Source organism: Poecilia reticulata, linkage group LG12 (assembly GCF_000633615.1).
Source record: "Poecilia reticulata strain Guanapo linkage group LG12, Guppy_female_1.0+MT, whole genome shotgun sequence".
Lineage (NCBI taxonomy): Eukaryota > Metazoa > Chordata > Actinopteri > Cyprinodontiformes > Poeciliidae > Poecilia > Poecilia reticulata.
Genome location: NC_024342.1, coordinates 8,474,292 through 8,495,348, shown reverse-complemented (window position 1 = coordinate 8,495,348; position 21,057 = coordinate 8,474,292). Strand labels below are relative to the sequence as shown.

The following is a 21,057-nucleotide window of genomic DNA, read 5'->3' as shown; positions in this document are numbered from 1 at the left end:
CACACAGAAAAGTTGAAGTGACAGGTATATTTACTAGATTTATTCAAAGATTAGGTCATGTAAACATCATGTTGGTACATACGAAAAATAAAAATAAAAACTAAAATCAATTAGAAACTGAGGAGATATATCTTTAGAGAGTTTTTTTTTGAGATCTTAATAATTAAAAATGTTAATTCCAGGCCATGGCAAGTCTCACGGACATGAAGCTCATGGCCACAGTTCAACAACCTCACATGGACACAGAGAGGAGGAGCACACACCCAGACATGTTGAAATGACAGGTAAAGCTGTTAGATACAGCATAATGCAAAAGTATTCAAAACCGTTGACCTTTTAATATATATTTTGTAACATTATAACCAGAAACTTCAACATATTTCACTGGAGTTTGATGTGATAAGCCAACATTTTGTGTTATTTGTGAAGTGTTTGGAAAATAATCTGAAAAGGGTAGAGCAGATTTAGTTTTACAAAAAATGATCTGCAACCATTTGGCATCGGACGTTACCAAATTGTTGAGCAGAGTCCACTTGTTGGTCGGTTAGCCTCAAGCTTTATTTTAGAGTACCGGAGTAAAAGGGGATGAATGTAAATGCATGCACATTTTTATTTCTAAAATAATAAATAATCTACTTCACGAGCATGTGCTACTTTTTTGTTGGTTTATCACATGAAATCAAAAATGAGATGCATTTCCATCTGTAGCTGCAAGTTGACAAAATGTAAAAAAAAGATTGAAACATATGAATACTTTTGCTACATATTGTGGTAGTTTAATAGATCAAGCACAAAGGTTAAAAAGAAAAAAGCTACAAAAACTAATGCACAAAAATAACTAGTGATGTACAACAGACGTTTATTTGTAATCTCAATAAGAATGTTGATTCCAGATGCTTCCAAGTCCCATGGACATGAACATGAGACTCATGGCCACAAATCAGAGCACGGAGAGGCGCAGCATAGCCCAGGTACCACTTGGTTCTACATAGAGTATAGCATAGCATAGGATAGAATAGATCCTCATTAGTTACATTTGGAATCTCGTAATTATTATTATTATTATTATTTAATAACAAAAAAATTTTGTTTCTGGTTGTGAAGACCCTCATAAGTCTGAAGAGCACGGCCACAAATCCACATCATTTGTACATCCACAAAGTGGAGGGCACGGGGAAACTCACAAGACAGGTGTCTGTTTTTACATGGTGTTGTAGAGATCCTCCTATAAATCAACGTAAGAGCTTTACTTATATCTCTGCTGATAATGGCATTTCAGTCGCACATGGTTTTGAAGAGCACGCACACAGCACTCACGGCCACAAAGCAGCAATCCCACCGCGGCGTGGGGAGGACAGGGAGGACGCTCACGGCCACAGGAGGGCTGAAAATGAAGGTACTTCGATTTTATGCAGTCTATGCGACGCGCCCGTAGATTTACAGTAGCTATGAATACTACATTACACGTGAGGCAGCAGAAGCGGAGTAGATAAACATTTACAACAAATTAGGCTTGGCAGCTCACGGTGAGATGGGGAAAATGCATCTAAACTTATCTCTTCTACTGCATAATTACCTGTCAGTCAACATGAGCAACACGGCTAAATCTTGATCTGGTAGTAATAGTAGTGCCATATTATTTTATGAAAGGCCTTTAGTGATGTTGAAGGCAGGAAGTAAAAAAAAACAACTGCATGCTATATGAAGTATAGATCGAATATGCAGCTTTACTCTAATCAGAGTGTTTTAAGCATTTGGTATTGGCTTTGTTTTATTATTATTATTATCGATGTCCATTTTTTACTCACAAATATGTGAATGATGCTGTCTTTGTAGTAGTGTTTGTCCTATGGTGCCATGAAAAGTATTTGCCCACATACAGATTTATTTCAGTTTATATGTTTTCCTCACACTTAAATGTTTCAGATCGTCAAACAAAAAAAAAAACACTATGAAAATGTAAAAAAGAAAGAAAGAAAATGTTATAATTATTTCCAAGTGTTTCAAATGTGGACTTCATGGTGTGATTCAGATCAATGACCAACTTCATGACCCAGCTTAAAGCCCCAAACTGGACAGACATTCGGGTTTTCCATTGTGGTAGAGAGCACAAGTCATTGTTATCTGTAGTTACAGCAACATTATGCCAGCATTTAACACGTTTGAATGTTGGTGTAATATTTTGCCAAAAGTCCTGGGGGGTCATTAGGTGTGACGAAGAAGACGATTGTAACAACTTCATTGTTACAATCGTTATTTTATTTTTTTTCCATTTGTTGGATTTCTTTAGGTCAAAGCATAATGACTTGTTTTTGGAGATCTTTCAGCAAAAAATCTGCAAAATGGTGTCAACCTCATTTTTTGATTCTGGCAGTAATAAAGTGTCTGTATGTCCAGTAAAGTTAAAACGTAAAAACTGACAAAAAAAAACAAAAACCGAAGTAATTAGCAAAGGGGCAAATTATTTTGTTCGGTAAACCACTCCTGATTTAAACTCTGCTGAACGAATATAAATTGATTTTTTTGAGTTGCGAATCGTTTGTAGAGCACAGTATCGTTGCAAACCACGGGAGAGGAGGAGGTGGTCACGGAACCATAAGGCACGGTGTTCGGAAAGAAGACGACGAGGACAAAGAAAGAGGGAAAAAGAAAGGTAGAATCCTGTATCGATGTAGTCGCGCAGCGGTTCGTACCTGGTTGCACATATTGATTACACAGTTACACAGCTGAGGCGGGCTTATGGGATTGCCAAAGCAGAGCTTATTGTTTTTTCTGTAACTATTTGTTAGCTGTATTTGTGTTGAAGTGAGACTCGGAGTTCAGTTTCTTATCGTCCCATGAATGCTGGTGTATAAAAACACATGTAATGAGTAGTTAGCATGAAGAAATGAGGTGTGTTTTTGACACATCTCAATCTGCTGCGTGAATTAACAACCTCTTATCACGGTTGTTAATTTTAAAGTGTGACATTGCTAAGGGACAAAGTATAAGTTACACTTGCTGTGAAGTCACTTCTGACGGTAAAATCTGAAGATCAAACTATGGACGCTATGATGTCGACACTGGAGGGAGCCTTTTTAAAGTTCTCCATCTTCTCAAGTGAAACTGGGAATTTTGACGACTTCCCGTCACCCAAGAAACTTTAAACAAGTTCCACTCTGGTTTCCTACTTTTTAGTTTGTTTCAGAATAACAATTTTCACAAATTACTCCATCGCCTTTTCAACCAAATCAAAACATATTTGTAACTAGAAAGCAAAACAAGACATTTCTTTATCAATTTTTTTTCCAATTATGTCCAACCAGTAAAGAACTCTGCAGTAGTTATAGAGTCCGTCAGCTTTGCAGAACAATTACAACCCATTTTCCCAGGTAGACTTACATTTTAATCCCAAACACCTAATCTATTAGGTTCCTCTTTAGACTCCTGTGTTGTTCTGACGCTGTCCTCTAGGCTATGCAGACTCCAGCTGTGAGAATGTAAAGTGCAGTAGACGACTGTGGCGTGGTGAATGACATGAATCTTAAACAAAGGTTCCTTCATTTCCCCAAAGGGCTTCTGAAACTCCTGATCTCAGGAGAGCCTCAGGTCAAACAGTTACTCGGGATCATATACGACAGTTTTAAAGGTAAGACGCCGACATTTTTGGCATCGCGTCCGAAGGACCGGACAGAAGGATTATATCTCAATGCACCTTCTGGATTATTTGGTGTTAAAAGTTTGTGGAAAAGTTCCTTCGCCTTGCTCCATCTTTTTCATCTGTCCCTCTTTGTTCACTCCTTCCCTTTGCGTCGCTCCCCCTCTCATGGCTGTGTTCACTTTGTGTTCACGATTAAGGTAAGGAGTTGCACTTTGTGTTCATGCTGCTGTTCAAACACCTAATAGTTGTTCACATTTCTTTTTCTTTTCTGAAAGGGATGCTTGTTTGGAAAACATGCAATCATCGCTTTCAACTCGCAACAGTTTTCCTCTTTCTCTCACTGTGACCTTTCACTGTTGACCATTCACAACTGATAAATACCAACAAACCAGCATCTTGACTCCTAACGCTAATTTGAGGAAGAATGTCCCATTGCCTTTCCAGTCTGGAAAGTAATTGGCCATTTATATTTAATTAGGCAGGTCTCCCCTACTGCTTGCACGGTTCCCTCAGTGCTGAGAGAGGCACTTTATGGTTCTCCTTGCGTTGGCTTCCTTTAAACCGGCTCATTAATATTTTAGTTGGCATCATCAGCCGAACAATAATAAAATAATAATGTGACGGCTGATTAAACAGCTAAACTCCGACTTTTTAATGTGCATTTAACTGTGTATTTGCATAAACATGCCCGGTAAACGCCTCTTTAGAGGACAGTGATGCCTTGCAGCACACCACTGCAGCCAACTTCTGAAGCTTAATAAAAGCTTAATTAGGAAGCGGCCTCAGCCAAGATAATCAGCCAGCGTGGAGCAACGCCGCTCCACCGACGGCTGCACCGCCTCTGCACAATGCAGGAACCTCTGTTCCTAATGTCATTAATCTCTCTCTGAAGAGAAATTATCCCAATTATTACACAATTTCACTTTTTTGTTGTTATTTCGGCTCGTTTTATGCAACATGTCTTTATTGTCAAAGTTATAAATGTTGTATTCATATTAGCTCTTCATTTTTCTAATATTTCATCTCAGCTGCATTGTTCAAACAACTATAGGTTTTAGTGAAAGTTGTTGGAGTCATATTGACTTGAAAATGAAGCATCATAGTCACCGGGCACAGCAAAATCAGAATACGATGATAAAAAAAACAAAAAACTATTAGGTTGAAATAATCAATGTGAAGAGGTACTTTGCACAGATTAATGCAAATGTTTCAGGGTCTCCATCCATAATAAACTCAAGCCAATCATTTACATGAAGATTTACCATCTGCTGCACATGTGGCAATTATAATACTAAAAAAAAGAAGTTCTAGTTAAATATATATTATATTAACCACACCATGTTTTCATTAAGATGATAATTAATAAAGCCTTAATTTTGATCATTCTCAAGCTTTCATGACCGCTGGATCTCTCATGTCGCTAAAAGTGATTATAAAGTTGTTATTCCACGCATGAACGACCCATGGGTTTGATTTTAAGGAGAACAGGCTCGCTGAGGAGGACTGCTCCAAATGCATCTCATTTAAATTTCAGCTAGTTTTATCTAGCTCGTTTCGTTGCTTGCGCTCTCGACTGGACATGTCACGCTAACGAGGGTCGGGCTGATTTCGCAAGTTTCCGCTTCGGGTCCAGAAACACCGACTGTATCCTTCGCTTCCGACTCCCCGGTTTATGATTTTGCGGCTTGTAATCGAGTCATCTGGTAACGTAATTAAATTCCCGGGCAGAATTAACATGCCTGAACCTACGCGAGATTAAATGCATGAGCACAAACACTCGCCCACAGAAACACACACAGGATGGAATGGAGGAATTCCCCTCAGTAATCAGTGCAGCACACCGAAGCAGACTCAGCAAACCTGCGAGTGTGTGCTAATGGAGAGGGAGTGGTTTGTCTTTATGGAGCCAATATAGAGTGAGAGATGCACCCCATAAAACACAAGCAGAGCAGTTTATTCTTCAAACTGACGCCTAACCCCCGTCTGATGAATTGGTTAGAGCGGATGGGTTTGCACTTCTTCCTGCCGCCCTCGATGAAATCCCACCTCTTTCTCCCATTTTGGTTATTTACACTTTGAAGTCAAAATATGAACCTGTTCTGCTTGGGAACCAACCCGAAATGTGTTTCTTTTCATTCAGACTGTGAGTGCTACGGCCACTCCAACCGCTGCAGCTACATCGACTACCTGAACATCGTCACTTGTGTCAGCTGCAAGCACAACACCAGAGGCCAGAACTGCCAACACTGCAGACTGGGATACTTCCGCAACGCCTCTGCCGAACTGGATGATGAGAACGTCTGCATCGGTCAGTCTGCTGGGAGTCAATGGGAGTGTGCGCAGAGGGGCGGGGGTCAGATCAATGTGTGTGTGTGTGTGTGTGTGTGTGTGTGTGTGTGTGTGTGTGTGTGTGTGTGCGCGTGCGTGTGTGTGTGTGTGTCAATATAGCAGCACAGTGGGATTTTTTTTTTCTGTGTCTAATAGAGGAGCACATAAAAGGACGCTGCTTTGAAAATTAACACAATTACTCATACGATGTGGTTTTAAGCCGAGGAATAACTGATCAGTATTGTGGATGGAGGATTAAATTTGAATGCGCAAAAACAAACAAACAAAAAAGAATCATTCATACAAAAAAACATATGACTGCTTGTCTGAAAATAATCTAAAATTTCACTGGACTGTTATAAATGTTGAATTTTTAATTTTATTTATTTTTTTAATATTTAGCATGACTCTGTGGTTTCTAAATACTGGAGTTGTGCAGAACATGCAGTAAGTTCAATTTTGGGTAGCAGTAACTCCCATAGCAAAGGCTCCTGCAGAAGTTGGTCATCTGCTGCCAGTAAACTTTACAGAGTCTGTAAATTAATGTCAGCACAAATCCAGCTGTTTTGCGAAGGCCTCCGATCTTTAATGGTAAACACTTGTGAACAAGCAGCATCTTAAAACAAAGGAGCACATCAGGCAGTGCAGGGGTAAAGTTGGGGAAATGTTTCTTCAAGAAGGCCGAGGATCGAAGATACAGAACGGTTCATTTCGTCCAGATGAACAAATATTCAAAGAAGGGGGAGCATTAATTAGGGGAGAAACCAAGAGACCCACAACGCTGGTGAATTGCTGTAGAAAATTTGTAAGCAGTTTTCCACAAGCCATGTAGGGAACACAACTAAAATGTGAAAGAAGATTGTTCTAAAAATGCAAACACTTTGGCCCACGTGCAAAATGCTATGTATGGGAGGAAGCTAACACCCTTACCACACCCTTGGTCTGGAAAAAAACAAAAAAAAACATGATGGTGGTGACATTATGCTTTGGGGAAGCTTTTCTTTAGCTAAACATCTAAACATACAGATCAGTTATGAAGTAGTTTAGATCAGCGTCGTGGGTCTTTCGGAGGACTGGTGTCAAACTCCAGTCCTCGAGGTTTCCTGCTACTTTTACATCCACCTCTGATCCGACATCTGGATCAAACTGAATTGGCTCTTCAACATGCAGTCGAGTGCTTCAGAGTCCAGCTAATGACCTAATTCTTTGATTCAGGTGTGTCAAAGCAGAGACACTTCTAAAAGCTGCAGGGCACCGGAGACCGACACCTGTGGTTTACATTAAAACATATTCACGTGTTGAAATGGGGGTGGGGCGGAGGAAAGGGGGGGGCTGAGTACGAATACATTGATACATACACTAAATACATTTTGCTGATTTATTTATTTTTTTTAAACATTTCAAAAATTCTGTAGCCTTGTACTTTCTGCACCACAGTTACTCTACTTTGAGTCGGTTTCAATGAAATACACTAAAATTTGTGACTGTGATGGGAAATAATGTGAAAATATATATTTTTTTGAAAGGCTTTCATTGTTCCCAAATTAGCCCTCATGAGTAAATAAACTCATCAACTTATGAATAAATTTAACTCATCTTTTCCATTTCAATTTGAGATATAAAGGACATTATAAATAAAATTCATTATTACTGTAATTATTATCTTATGGCCTCTGCCCCTCAGCATCAGCTCTGTGATTTTAAGTGGCCTTCCACTTCGGAGCTGATTTTGCTCTTATTTCCACTTGCTTCCACTTTGTTTAAACCAATAAAATGTTAAACATTTAGTAGCAAGGAAATTTCATGCCTGGACTTATTGCAGAAGAGTAGTTAGGGTAAATATACGATTTAAGAGAGTTTAGAGTTCAGGGTGAGTTACGGTGGATGTGTAGTAGATGTGACATAAAGAATTAAAAATATCCTGAATGCTGAAATGTGCATGAATCGTGTAGACTTCAACAGGAAAATAAAGCAAGCGCGCTTTTCTTATTTTTATTCTCTTTCAATCAGATCAGAGCCAGCACAACATATACAGGAGTTGACAAGAGATTCCCATAGTCTGGAGATAAAACTTTGTGTTTTAGGCCTGTTGCCTTTGTACCCCGAAGCAAGGCGGACTACAATATGAATGGTGCAAACAGCCTCAGGCACCCTTAAAGCTGAAAGTCAACAATGTAAACTTCCATCATATCCACTATGCTGAAGTGCGGAGCAAGAACAATGCAGGGCATGACCGGTTTAAAGCGAGTAAATGTTTACTATCGCACATTAGTGTGTACGCTCGCCGTTTATTTGCATACGTCAGCAGCTGCTTTTTGTGAAGCGTTCGTGTTGGAGAACAATCTGTTTGCATAGCTGTGGAGGTGAAATCTGGTGTTGATTTTTAAGCCATCTGTAGGTGAACGGCAGGAGGCTGGAGGGTGAACTCACCACAGTCGGAGCACACACGGCTCCCCGCCTTAGAGTCAGCACAAATAAGCCCCCATCAGCTCATCTGCCCGCACAGTGGCACACCGAGCGCGGCAAAAGACATCCACGGTCTCTAGAGCGAGGAACATCTTCTAAACAGCTTGATAATCACTGCTTATGACCCAGATCTGAAATATTAATCACTTTCCTGCTTATTTTTTTGTTTGTTTTTGTTTTGTTTTTTCCCAATATTGTTTTCTCAGCTTGACCTGTATGTTTTAAATATTTTATAGTAACTTCATTTGCAAGTTTAGCTTCGTCCAATTTATCAAGTCAAAGTCTGGAAATGGCCACAGAGTTGAATTCAGTCTCATTAGAGCGGTGTTTGGGGACTCTTATTTTGAAGAAAGGAAGGAAGTAGTTGTTGTTTTGATGGGTGGTTGCATTAAGTTACAAGAGCATTGAAGGCCCTTAATTGTTACTCCCCATCCTGAGCAGCCACATTGAATCTGAGCCCAGTGTCGATTTGGGACTTTCAAACTTTACAAGTCAAAATTACGACTTCAGCAGGTGATCGTTTTTTGATTCTCCCACCTTGTAAATCACAAATTCTGACTTTAGGATGAAAAAAATTGCCTTCACCTTTTGGTCAGGAGATGATTTGTAGGGGTAGATATATTTAAGGTTCATTGTATTCATTTGAATTCTGTCAATGGGTGCAAAACTGTTTTCGTGTTTCTAGCGTTGTATACCGGTTCGTAAGATCTGGTCCATCTGAATCTAAGATCTTCAAATTCTAATAAAGTCTGAATCAGATTCTGAGCAAACTGGTAAATAATGCAGCATAAAAAGAGGAACTTTTTTTGCATCTCCGCCAGCTTTTGAAAATAGCACTACATTTCTGACACTTACTTTTGAAATCAAACGTGATCAAAAAGCTTGCGCCTCCGCGTGGCTGAGTGGTTGTCATCAGCGTCTGAAATAAATACTTTCCGACTTAAAAGGACACCTGTCATTTTGACGGGTTTTTTTTTTTTTTTGCTCTGAATGTGAAGAAAAGTCAAAGCAAAAAATTCTTCAAGGCGGCGAGATACGTGCTGTTGTCTGGAAGCAAGCGGGTGACAAGTTTGTGGAAAGCTCGTTAATTTAACCTCGAGTAGACCTTCAGTCAGTTTGTGCGCTGGTGCTGCAGACGCTCACAGGAAAAAGTTGTTACGAAGCACGTGGTTTGGTCCAGAGAGCCAAAAATATCTGCAAATATTACAAAAGAGCTGGTGGATGAGACTTTTTGCTTTAAATTTCTCACAGGTGGTAAAAAAAAATAAAAAATGGGGTGAAACTGTGATAATTAGCCGAGAGAAAAGGATTACACTTAAGATCTGAATCGCTGCAATACTGCCTGCCATGTCTGTACTTTGAAGGCACTTCGCTCTCCCTGCCCTGTTGTGGATCTGATTTGAAATGTGAAATTTATTGATTTATTTGGCAGGGAAAATGCACAGACTTTATTTAACATTTTTGTAAGTGCACCAGACTAAGCTAAAATCCTGTTTTCCATCTGCTGTCCCTGAACAAATTAGAAATTTGTCGTGGTAAGAAAAACGGTAAAACAAAACCAGGTTAAAATTACTTAACTGCATAAATCCTGTCATGAAATATAGTAAATACAAAATCAATGGAAGATATTATACAGAGAAGGTTGTTTTTTTGTGTGTTTTTTTTACATTTTGTCCACAAACACCCAATGTGTTTTAACTGGATATTATGTGATGGAGGAACACGAAGTAGAAAAAAAGGGGTTTCAAATTTACGAGCTGAAGAGAACCAAGCAGAAGCTTCACCGGAGGAAACAAAGTGCAGCTGAAGAGGTTTTGCAGCTTAAATAGACCATAGAAAGCATTAGGGGTTGCTTGATATATTCTGCAGAGTATGAGAAATATCACACGTGGAACCAGCATCTCAGCCAGAGGACATTGCCTGAATTAGCTGGCAGGCGTCGCCTCGTTACTAAACAAACAGTCCAAGGAACACGGCAAACAGGTCAGAGATCAAGTAAGACGCTGATGTTTAAAGCAGAGTTATGTTATTAAACAAAGTCCTGATCTTTATCTCAAAATGAAAAAAATGTGGCACGATTTTTAATTTCAAGAGAAGAGAAGCATCCTAGAGGACAATGGTGGTACTACATGAGCTGCAAAGACCCACAGCTGTTAGATAATGTTGCCTAAAGAACATCATAAATACTTTTCCTTCTACTTCAAAATTGTGCACTGCTTTGTGTTTTTCTCTCAAAATCGTATGAAAACACAATACAGTTTGCAGATATAAGGTCTAAAATGTTGCACAAGACGTTTCTTGTTACAGCAGGAATACAAATCCAAACACTATTACCAAAACTATATCATGATGTCAATGAACTAGGAAGAAGAATGCACATCCTTTAGAGCGGGGGTGTCCAATTTGTTTTCATTTCGGAATCATAAATGTCCCCAAAGGGCCGGTTGTGGCAGAATATACTGACAAAACCCATTAGCAAACTGTTAAAATATTAATAAATAACTGTCTTTGCAATCAGTAATTCTTGGATTAATAAAATGAAACATTTTGAAATTGATGTTATTTGGCAGCATACAGATCAAAAACCACTTTAAAATCATATTTTCAGCACACAACTGTTTGAAGGTTGTTTTCATGTGTCCTTCAAGAATCTATAGAGGGCCACATGAAAAACTTTGGTGATCGTAGTTAGCCGTCCCAGGGCCTTGAGTTTGACACGTTCAGCAAACAAATGCTTCAGTTATCAAGTCAAACCTTTATCTCTTAAATTTTCTGTGCCTTTCCCCAGAGTGTAACTGCAACCAGCTGGGCTCCATCCACGACCGGTGTAACGGCACGGGCTTCTGCCAGTGTAAAGACGGCGCGGCGGGGGCCAAATGTGACGACTGCCTGCCGGGATACTACTGGAAACAAGGCTGTTACCGTGAGTGCGAGCAGAACGGGATGGAGGGGGAAATGTTGCAGTCTTTCCGGGACCTTTTCGAGTGCACCGGCCACTTAACTCGTGGCCGCTCCCAATGTTTTCTTTACACACAGGGGAATAGATCATGTAGCTCATTAGAGGCATCAGCTGCTTTTTAAATTGATGACCCTGTCACACCTTAACCCCATTACAGAGAATCGCCTTCCTCTCCCATCTAGCATCTAGTCGGTTGCCTCTCGAATATGTATATTCTAAAAAGACAGACGTGGATTGGATGCAACCTGCCTTTGGTTTATTAATAATGATAAATGAGAAAATACATACTATTTACCGGTGGTACTGTTTGTTTAAAGCTAAATGTTAAATACATCAAAGCAAGCTAATTGTTTCTTCTGTAAAGGAAAGGGGGGAGGGGACAAAAAACATTCTGGCCACAGAAGCCAAAATCCTCCTTTTCTTTGCGAACATTTTTAGGTCAGGTATTTTTAACTATCCAACTGCTGTTGTCTGTGCTCTCACTAATGCCTTTTATAGCACTTTAATGACGCGCCAACTCTCTCAGATCATTACTTAACAAATTCCACATGTGCATATTTTATGCGTTTTATTTATTTATTTATTCTGCTGGGTGTGACAAAACAGTTCTGACTCGACCCCGGGAAAGTGCAACCTCAAGGAAAACTGGAAGGGCTGCAAAAACAGGGGGGGGAATAAAAGAAAAAAGCAGGTGTTACTTTTTCGTGTCCCCGAGGAAAAAACTGGAGCATTTATCTTGCCCTTCTTCCTTCTTTCCTTCCTTCCTTCCCTCACTGTCCTTCCCTCTTTGTTCTCTCCACTCTGAACTCTGCTCTTCCTGCTCTATCCCTTGTTCCCGTTCAAACTGACCCTCCTTGCCTTCATCATTTTTCCCCCCCATCCACCCCACTCTCCCCTCCTCGCCTCTGCTCACAGCTAACGTTTGCGACGAGGAGATGCTGCTGTGCCAGAACGGAGGAACGTGCCACATGAACCAGAAGTGCGTCTGTCCTCCAGAGTTCAAAGGGGTCTTGTGCCAACAGTCACGCTGCGAAGCGGGCAAGGACTGCAACGGCGCCTCTTCGCCGCGCCTCTCCACGGCCGCCCTGCTGCTCTGCACTCTAAGCTACCTGCTGGCCACGTTATCACACCACTGAGCCACGAAAATACGCCCCCCAGCTTCCCTTGCCTCCTCCTAACTACCCACCCTTCAGACACTAGGAGTGTGTGCACATGGAAGGGGAACCGGAACATGAGGTGGAGGAGGGCATGTCTGGTCTCCCGAACTCCCCCCCTTGCGACAGCACTCAAACATGCACACACTCTCACCGAAAACACTACCTATGCCCTCGCAAAGCACACGTATATACACACACGCGTGCACACACACACACCTCGCAGGACTGTTACGGCACCGAGAGTGTGTGTGCTCAGGTGTGGGGAATGGACGAGCAGAGAAACAAACGCCTCAGAGAAAAGCGATGCAGTCAAAGGGGAAGAAAATGATACCAACCACTGTTCCCTTTATTCCTCAGCTGGAGCAATGTGCATCAAACCAAAAAGCATAAAAAAGTAACACTTAAATCACCAATGTTTCACTTCAAAGGGAATGACTGTTGTAACCACCGGGATCTATTTTTTATTTTTTATTTATTTATTTATTTTCCATTTCCTTCTTCTTGGTTGAGCTAAAGATCTCTCATCTGTTAGACTGACTGACAGCTAATGTGTGTGTGAGTATTTTGTGTGTGTGTGTGAGTAAATCTGAGCGTGTGAATGCGTGTGTGTGCAAATGGGGGTGAGTGTGTGTGTGTGTGTGTGTGTGTGTGTGTGTGTGATCAGACGCGTCGACTTGACAGACGGGTCAGAATGAGCTTGTTTAATTCTGCTGCTGCGGCCTACATAGTATATTAACCAAGTTTCATTTCTCGTCAGACGATGAGACTTGATTTTACATTTATTCTATTTCTGCTGCATCTTTACTTTGAATTGTACCGTCAGTCATTTTATCTAAACGCGCCCACTAGAAGTCGCTGAGATTATACATATTATATAATATCCAGGGGGAAGGGGTTGTGAGTTAAAAAAGAAAAGAAGAAATTAGTCACTATTATGGTTGTCGTAGGAATGAGTGATTGTTGCCACGCTTAACGAGATTTTAATCTTCACACAGTATTCAGGAAGCAGAGTTTACCAACTTTCAACTAATCAGAGGTCTAATGGAAAGAGGAAAAATGTAAAACCACGTATCAATTATATGACATTATTTGAATATTTTTTGTAGAAATTATTTTTGTTTGAAGTTACAATAAATTATAAAAAAAGAAAAAGATTACATTTACAACTATTCCTAATGTGCATTTTATTACACTGATTGTAAAGCTTACAGTAAATATGACTGTTATTTGCCTTCTTGGTTGTATTTCATTTCGTTCACTCAAGAGTTTGTGTTAACGACATGCCTGTCCTCTTCCCCAGGGCAGATATTTACAGGATCCACACATGAAGTTTCTCGTCTAAAAAAAGAAAAAAAACCCTGAGAAATCTGTCTCTTAATTATCCAAAAGTAACACAAAAAAAACTAAGATACCCCAAAGAGACATATAATGGAGTCCAGCTACATGCACATCCACTCAGCATGCTGCTGCTACTACCCAGAGTGACCAGGGTGTCATGAAGTGTTACCTGTCTGATCACATCACCTTCTTTTACATGTTGTACCTCCTACATGGCACGTGACAAACTGTAAATGCTACTTCTTACAAGAAAACGTGTTTTGTTGGCACTCTTTAAAAAAGAAAAAAGCATTCAGATTTGAGGTTTGCAGGACAAATGGCAATCAGAGCCTTCCACATGAGCCGAAGATCTTTGCACCTCCTCCAGATTTACAGGGGCCTTTAGCAGCTTCTTTAATAGTCACCTAGCAGATTTATTTATACTACATTTACTTCATGTACTAAATAGGCTATTCCAAATGCAATTTGTTGCACTGAATTTTATTTTGTGCATTAGAGTAAATGGGGCTGACTAGAAATGCTGGCCACTTTTTTTATGTTTATCTTTAAAAAGGGAAAAGTCTATGTTTTTCACTACTTCTGTTTCACAGATATGCTCTGCTGTCTGTTGGTCTATTTCATAAAATCCTAATGAGATGCATTAAAGACAAAATTAAAAAAAAATAAATAAATAGGCGAATTTAGACTTCCGCAAGATGCTGCATAATGAGGACATTTCCGCAACATAAGTCATGGAGATGGTCATCTGTTGTTGCCTAAAGATAAATCTGCTACATTAAATTCTCATAAGGTTTTTGATACATTTTGCAAACAGGAAAAACGGTCAGTCGGGTTAAAAGGAGCATCCATCCATCCATCCATCCATCCATCCATCCATCCATCCATCCATCCATTCATCCATCCATCTACATCCATCCATCCATCCATCCATTCATCCATCCATCCATCCATCCATCCATCCATCCATCCATCCATCCATCCATCCATCCATCCATCCATTTTCTGCTGCTTATCCGGGGTCGGGTCGCGGGGGCAGCAGCTTCAGAAGGGAGGCCCAGACTTCCCTCCACCCTGCGGAGGAAACCCACTTCAGCCACTTGTACCTGATACCTCGTTCTTTCAGTCATGACCCAAAGCTCATGACCATAGATGAGGGTGGGAACGTAGATCGACCGGTAAATCGAGAGCTTCGCTTTTTGGCTCAGCTCTCTCTTCACCACGACGGACCGGTACAGCGCCCGCTTCACGGCAGACGCTGCCCCAATCTGCCTGTCGATCTCCCGCTCCCTTCTTCCCTCATTCGTGAACAAGATCCCCAGATACTTAAACTCCTCCACTTGAGGCAGGACGACCCCCCTGACCTGGAGAAGGCACTCTACCCTTTTCCGGCTCAAGACCATGGCCTCGGATTTGGAAGCACTGAGCCTCATCCCGGTCGCTTCACACTCGGCTGCGAACCGCTCCAGTGAGAGCTGCAGATCACGTTCCGATGAAGCCAACAGGACCACATCATCCGCAAAAAGCAGAGATGTGATCCTAAGTCCACCAAAACGGATCCCCTCAACACCTCGGCTGCGCCTAGAAATTCTGTCCATAAAAGTAATGAACAGAATCGGTGACAAAGGTCAGCCTTGGCGGAGTCCAACTCTCACCGGAAACGAGCCCGACTTACTGCCGGCAATGCGGACCAGACTCTGACACCGGTCATACAGGGACCTGACGGCCCGTATCAAAGGGCCCGGTACCCCATACTCCTGGAGAACCTCCCACAAGGCCTCCCTGGGGACACGGTCGAACGCCTTCTCCAAGTCCACAAAACACACATGTCTTAAAGAGAGCATGAGAATTGATATTAAAAAAGAATTAACGTAAAGCACACATGTTGGAGATAAAACCCAGGCTAAATTTGCAAGAAACAGAGATGTTGGTTTTACACCTCTCCGTCTGAGCGGCTGGTTGATGTATTTGTGGTTCTGTATTTCGGGCTAATTTCTTCTGAGCTTGAACGGAATCATGAAAGGGAGTAAATTTACAAACCTGGAAATAATCTACTATAATCCATTACTATATAAAGGAAGTCCAAGGATCTGGTCGTATTTTAATCTACCATTAAGAAGGTTCTGTAATTTGAAACCGTAGAACAAGCATGACATTAAAAAAAGAGAGAAAATCCTACCAAGATTCATCATCCTGCAGCAAACTTAGATCCAGATTTTCAACCAATACAACTCAGGGTGTGACCTCGACACCACGTCAGAATTGGTATTTCTACACGTTAAGCTAAATAACTTGGAGCAACTGCTTTTCAATTTCCTGTCTGGGGGAAAAAAAGTTGAGCAAAACCACTTTAAAATATTACAAGAAAGTCCTGCTGCTTGGAGCAACAACTTTTGCACAAAACACCACATGGAAAAGATGCACATGAACTGAAATAAAACTAAATAATGTGTTTTGTTATTTGTATTTTGAAAAATGTGAACTCTTAAGTTACAATTGGGTAACATAAATCATGAAGTAATGTTAGTTGGTTCCCCTTTCTGCAGCATTAAGGAACACATTGCACACATGATAATGGCAAATGCCGGTGGCGGTAAAATTAATCACTTGATTCCTTTTGTGTTCAACCACTTGGACTATTTCTCCACTTAGATGTCATCTTTACAGTTATCACTTCTTTTTTTACAGCTTATTGTTCTATCTTATGATAACAAAGGTAAACATCAACACATTTATGGTTTATAAGTATTGGGAATCTTCAGTGACATTTAGAAAGTAAGATATATTTCACTGCAAATTATTAAATATGATACAGCAAAGCTGTTTGGATCATTTTCTCTCAAATGTTGCTAAAAGAAAATAAGATCCAAACTGTAAAAAAAAAAAAAAAATTCAGACTTTATTGACTATAAAACTGACAGCTGTGTCACAGTTTGCAGTACTTAATTAATATTCAGACCCACCTAATTAAAAATGAGGCTACATTTAGTTTCCACTTTAAAGATGAACCATAACATTAAATATGAATGAGAGTAAACTGTAATCCACAGCTACCCATTCGCCCCCCTCCTTATTCCAGATCAGACTATCTGAGAATATCAAAAGAAGAAAAACATATTTCACTTCTTTATGGAGAGCGACTTTTGGGTCAAAATAAACGTAAACACTCTCAGACTCTCTCATACGTCCACTGATGTCTATTTAAGCGAAACGATGAGAAACGTGACCGAGGTGCCAACACATTAACATTAATCTGAGTCTATTAAAAGCAGTCGACACAAAATGCTGCTGACGTTGAAGTCCTAGGAAGAGATATTAGAGCACAGCGACCTGAGTTTGTCTTTGTCTTCCTGCAGCCGCCTGACTGTGACTCCAAGTTTGGGAAAATAATGTCTCCATTTGTCCATGTCATCTTTGTACTATTTCCCCAGCTGTGCCCAGGCCTTCTGTTTGGATTATTTGTAGATTTCACATGGGTCCACTAAGCCTCTACATCTGATTGCCCTAAAATGTCCTCCTTTTCTGCCACAACCCTTCTACCTTCTTTTGTTTTCAAGATGCACACACCGGTTACTTCCCTCATATTGCGCCCAGGGGCCTCTGTCAGTCATGCTTTGTGCCGTATACCATCTCTGCACATGACCTGATTTCTCTTCCAGGGGTGTGATTTTTCTCTGGGGGTTTTTTTTGCCATAGCTGGTCTTCTGTTTCATCTTCATACAAAAAAATAGAAAGAAAGAAAACTTATCTTGACATAACACCTCTGGAAAAAAAAAAAGAAAACACCAGACAGAGCACCTTATGTTTTTTTGGGAAGGGTTGAGTTTTCTCAGTATGAAGTCCTGCCTCGTCTGATCGGCTACGGCTCCCCAGATCAATCATTTCATCCAGCTTGCGTCGGGGAATCACAGCAGGCAAACGGTAATTACTTATTCAATAGCAGTGTACAATGGAACAACAGCTAATGAGTCCTGTGTGAGAAGCAGAAGATTTAACATAAGGTCCTGTGGTCCCATAACGAACTCCAGTCGCCACCTATCTATTACAAAATACTTTACTGAGAGCAGGATTGGAAACAAAACATGCAATTTATAAATATATACTATTTTCAGATTTATACAATATTGTTAGTACTTCAGTATAAAATGGTAATTTGAAAAACTAAAAAAAATGTGTTCTTGCCAGTTTTTTATATTTTTCTTGGTCTGTATGCTATCAGTGTCTTTGCCCTTGGCCATGCCATCTGACATTCATTTTCATTTGAAATACTTATTGATATGCAGATACCTTCAGCTGTCATTTCAGAGAATATCTAAGTGACATTTTCAATAACATATGTAATCTTTGACATTTTTAGCAAGAAAAAAAGATTTATTTTTTTTTTAAACAATGCACACATGTGTAATTAACTGGTAAATTCTTTAGAATCAGCTTGAACGGTGGTGGAGGGTTGAATGAAAACAAAAAGTAATCTCTTGTGTTTTCCACCAATTGCAAGTTGCCATGCGACACTTTTTAATATATGCGACAAAGGGACTATTGTCGATTTGAGTGGTTAGCAAAAACACACACATCTGTTCAATATCAGTCAGGAGGCACTTTCTTTTTTGTCAGCATACAGCCCTGCAAAATCCGCCATATTCTTTCTGCATTTTGTCACATTGCAACCACAACTTCAATGTATTCTATTGGCATTTTGATATAATTGAATTTAGCTTAGAACAGGGCAAACAAGTAGACTTCATGTGGAAAAAGTTATGATCAATTTAATCCAATTACACAGAAAGATTCAGATGTTGCATGCATTCTTATGCGATTCTAGTTATAAAACAATCCCATCAAGTTTAGTTTTTCATTCCAATAGGTAAAATGTGTTCTATCTAAGGGAATCCAACCAATCGCATTGAGTGACTTTACACCTATCCGTCACGGATAAGGATGTAAGCAACTGTGGAGAGCTGATTTCACTGGAAATGACAGAGTAGAGAGAAAATAAAACAAAGAAGCACTGATCCTGGGGTACTTTCTATGGTAGAGAAAAAGTGGATTATTAATGGTATACCATACTATAGTAGAGCAGCTCCATTAGAGGCTTTGTCCGTGAGAGAAACACAGCTAAATACATACCCTACGCTCTGAGACAACAGCAGTATGCCACAAATAACAGTGAAAAGTTAAAAGCAAACAATTCCTTCGGTTGCTTTCACTAGACAAGGTTAAACACAGAAGGAGATTAAAGTGCATCACCTATAAAAAGATAACATGAAGGTCAGGGCTGCAGTAGCAACAGTTGCAGTTAGAGAAGGCCAGACGCAACATCCGCAAATGGCAGCAATGATGTCAGAAAATGAAGTAGGAAAAAGTTTGTCCACCTGCACCTTAGAGCAACATAGCTACAGAAATAGCTCAGGGTAACCTAAGCCATTATAAGTTTTTACCAAAAAGGAAAGTTCTACTCTTTTTGAAAGTGATAATACAAATTAAAGTTGTGCAGAATGAACTCCGCAAAATGCTTTCATAGGTTTCTCATAAAAATCTGAAAGGTCCTGCAAAGCAGAAGTGATGTAGAGTTTATCTCTACATTAAACTTTCCTATAAAATCTTCTTTGTAAAACAAGAGAGCATGTGAACATCACTTTTCACTCTATGCCAAAGTTTCTCAATTGAGTTTAAGTCTGACTGGGCCATCCTAACACATAAATGTATAATACTGAAAGCTTAGGACATATATTTTTTAAAAATGTACCCACCACTTTAAATCTTTCCAGAACTTTCAACCCTGATCTGTCTGCTATGCTCCTTCTTCTTCAAAATGCTACTTGTTCATTTTCTTTTACAACACTCTGAGGCCTTTACAGAAGAGATTTGGTTAAATTACACACACGTTGACTTTATTAACTAATTAAGTGGTTAATAAGTTAATTGGTTGCACTGGAGGTATCAGAGTAAATAGACAATGCTAATACACTCTACTATTTTTAGAGTTACGAGTTAAAAGTTAAAAGCTTAAGAAATCTTATTTAATTTTCCTTCCACTTCACAGTTATACACTACTTCAATACTACTTTAATAGATCATCTATTACATAAAACCCTCAAAATACAATGACGCCTATGGTTGTAAAGCGGCAAAATGCAATAATAAAAACCAGGGTGTTATAAATGCTTATGGATGGCTGCCACATGCGTCTTTACTTTTATATTTTCCAAAGGAAAGAGAATGAGAAGTGTGGCAGAGCACTCTGGGCTAACCACATGCAGCGTTGCCTTACAATTTTTTTTTCACATTACTTCCACCCAGCAGCAGCAAACTAGTGCAGCTCTGTAGAGTCGGCCTCCCTTCTCATTATCCGTGTCAGTTTCTGTTGGTACCACAGTTGCTAGTTAGCTCACTTCTGTCAATAATGGTTCTCAAAAAAAAGAAAAAACATTTCATTTAAAACATTTACCGGCACTTCTTCTCCTGTTTCTTCCTCCTTTTTTTATTTTGTTCACTTCCTTTACCTTGGAAGTGTAAATTCACTTAAGTTAGAAACTTAAGTGAATTTATTTGTAAAGTTTGCTTCTGCTCACTTCTGGCATTACTTTGAACAAATCCACTCAAAGATCTGAAGGGAAAACGGTGCTTCCTGTACATCCCATTCCCTATCAAGTTAAAAAAGTGTAAAAAAAAAAAAAAATTCAGCTTTCTGTTTTTTGTCACATCTTTGGTGGCCTTTTGGCCCGCTGTGCGAACGGCCCATCTGGCATTAAACTGAATTTCCAGATTGCCAATCTGAGTCTGGTAGCGAAGCCTGTGAACTTGTGAAAATCGCTGCTTAAGAGTGTGAGAACATGCATAAATCATTTACCGATCTCTAGGGCGCTACCTATGCACATGCAACAGTTGGTGTTAAATGTTTGACACCGATTGGTGTGCACCACGCGTATTTCCACGACGTGGCGGATCTTTTCTGAAGCCAAAGTAAAAATGTCCATGAAGGCGCCCAAAAGTAGAAGACAAAGTATCATTTTCTTCCACTATTTTGTTGAACCATCACATGACATCCCAGCAAAATAGACAAAGATTTGTGGGTTTTATGGGGCAAAACGTGAAAAACTGTGTATTCTCAGAAAATTGGAACAAATAGAGGGGAAATTTGTCATGCAGCCAAAAAACAATAAAATATATAT

At 39.9% G+C, this 21,057-nt stretch overlaps 1 protein-coding gene across 1 annotated transcript; it reads left to right on the top strand.

The window, feature by feature from the left end:
* Positions 1–6: 6 nt before the first annotated feature.
* On the top strand, positions 7–13,784 carry LOC103473425 (netrin-G2-like). The gene is made up of 10 exons (XM_008423667.1): positions 7–24; positions 183–284; positions 894–971; positions 1,105–1,191; positions 1,280–1,396; positions 2,546–2,653; positions 3,554–3,628; positions 5,781–5,948; positions 11,223–11,357; positions 12,309–13,784. The coding sequence occupies exons 2-10, from the start codon at positions 278–280 to the stop codon at positions 12,527–12,529; spliced, it is 996 nt and encodes a 331-aa protein (XP_008421889.1). The 5' UTR covers positions 7–24; positions 183–277; the 3' UTR covers positions 12,530–13,784.
* Positions 13,785–21,057: the final 7,273 nt, after the last annotated feature.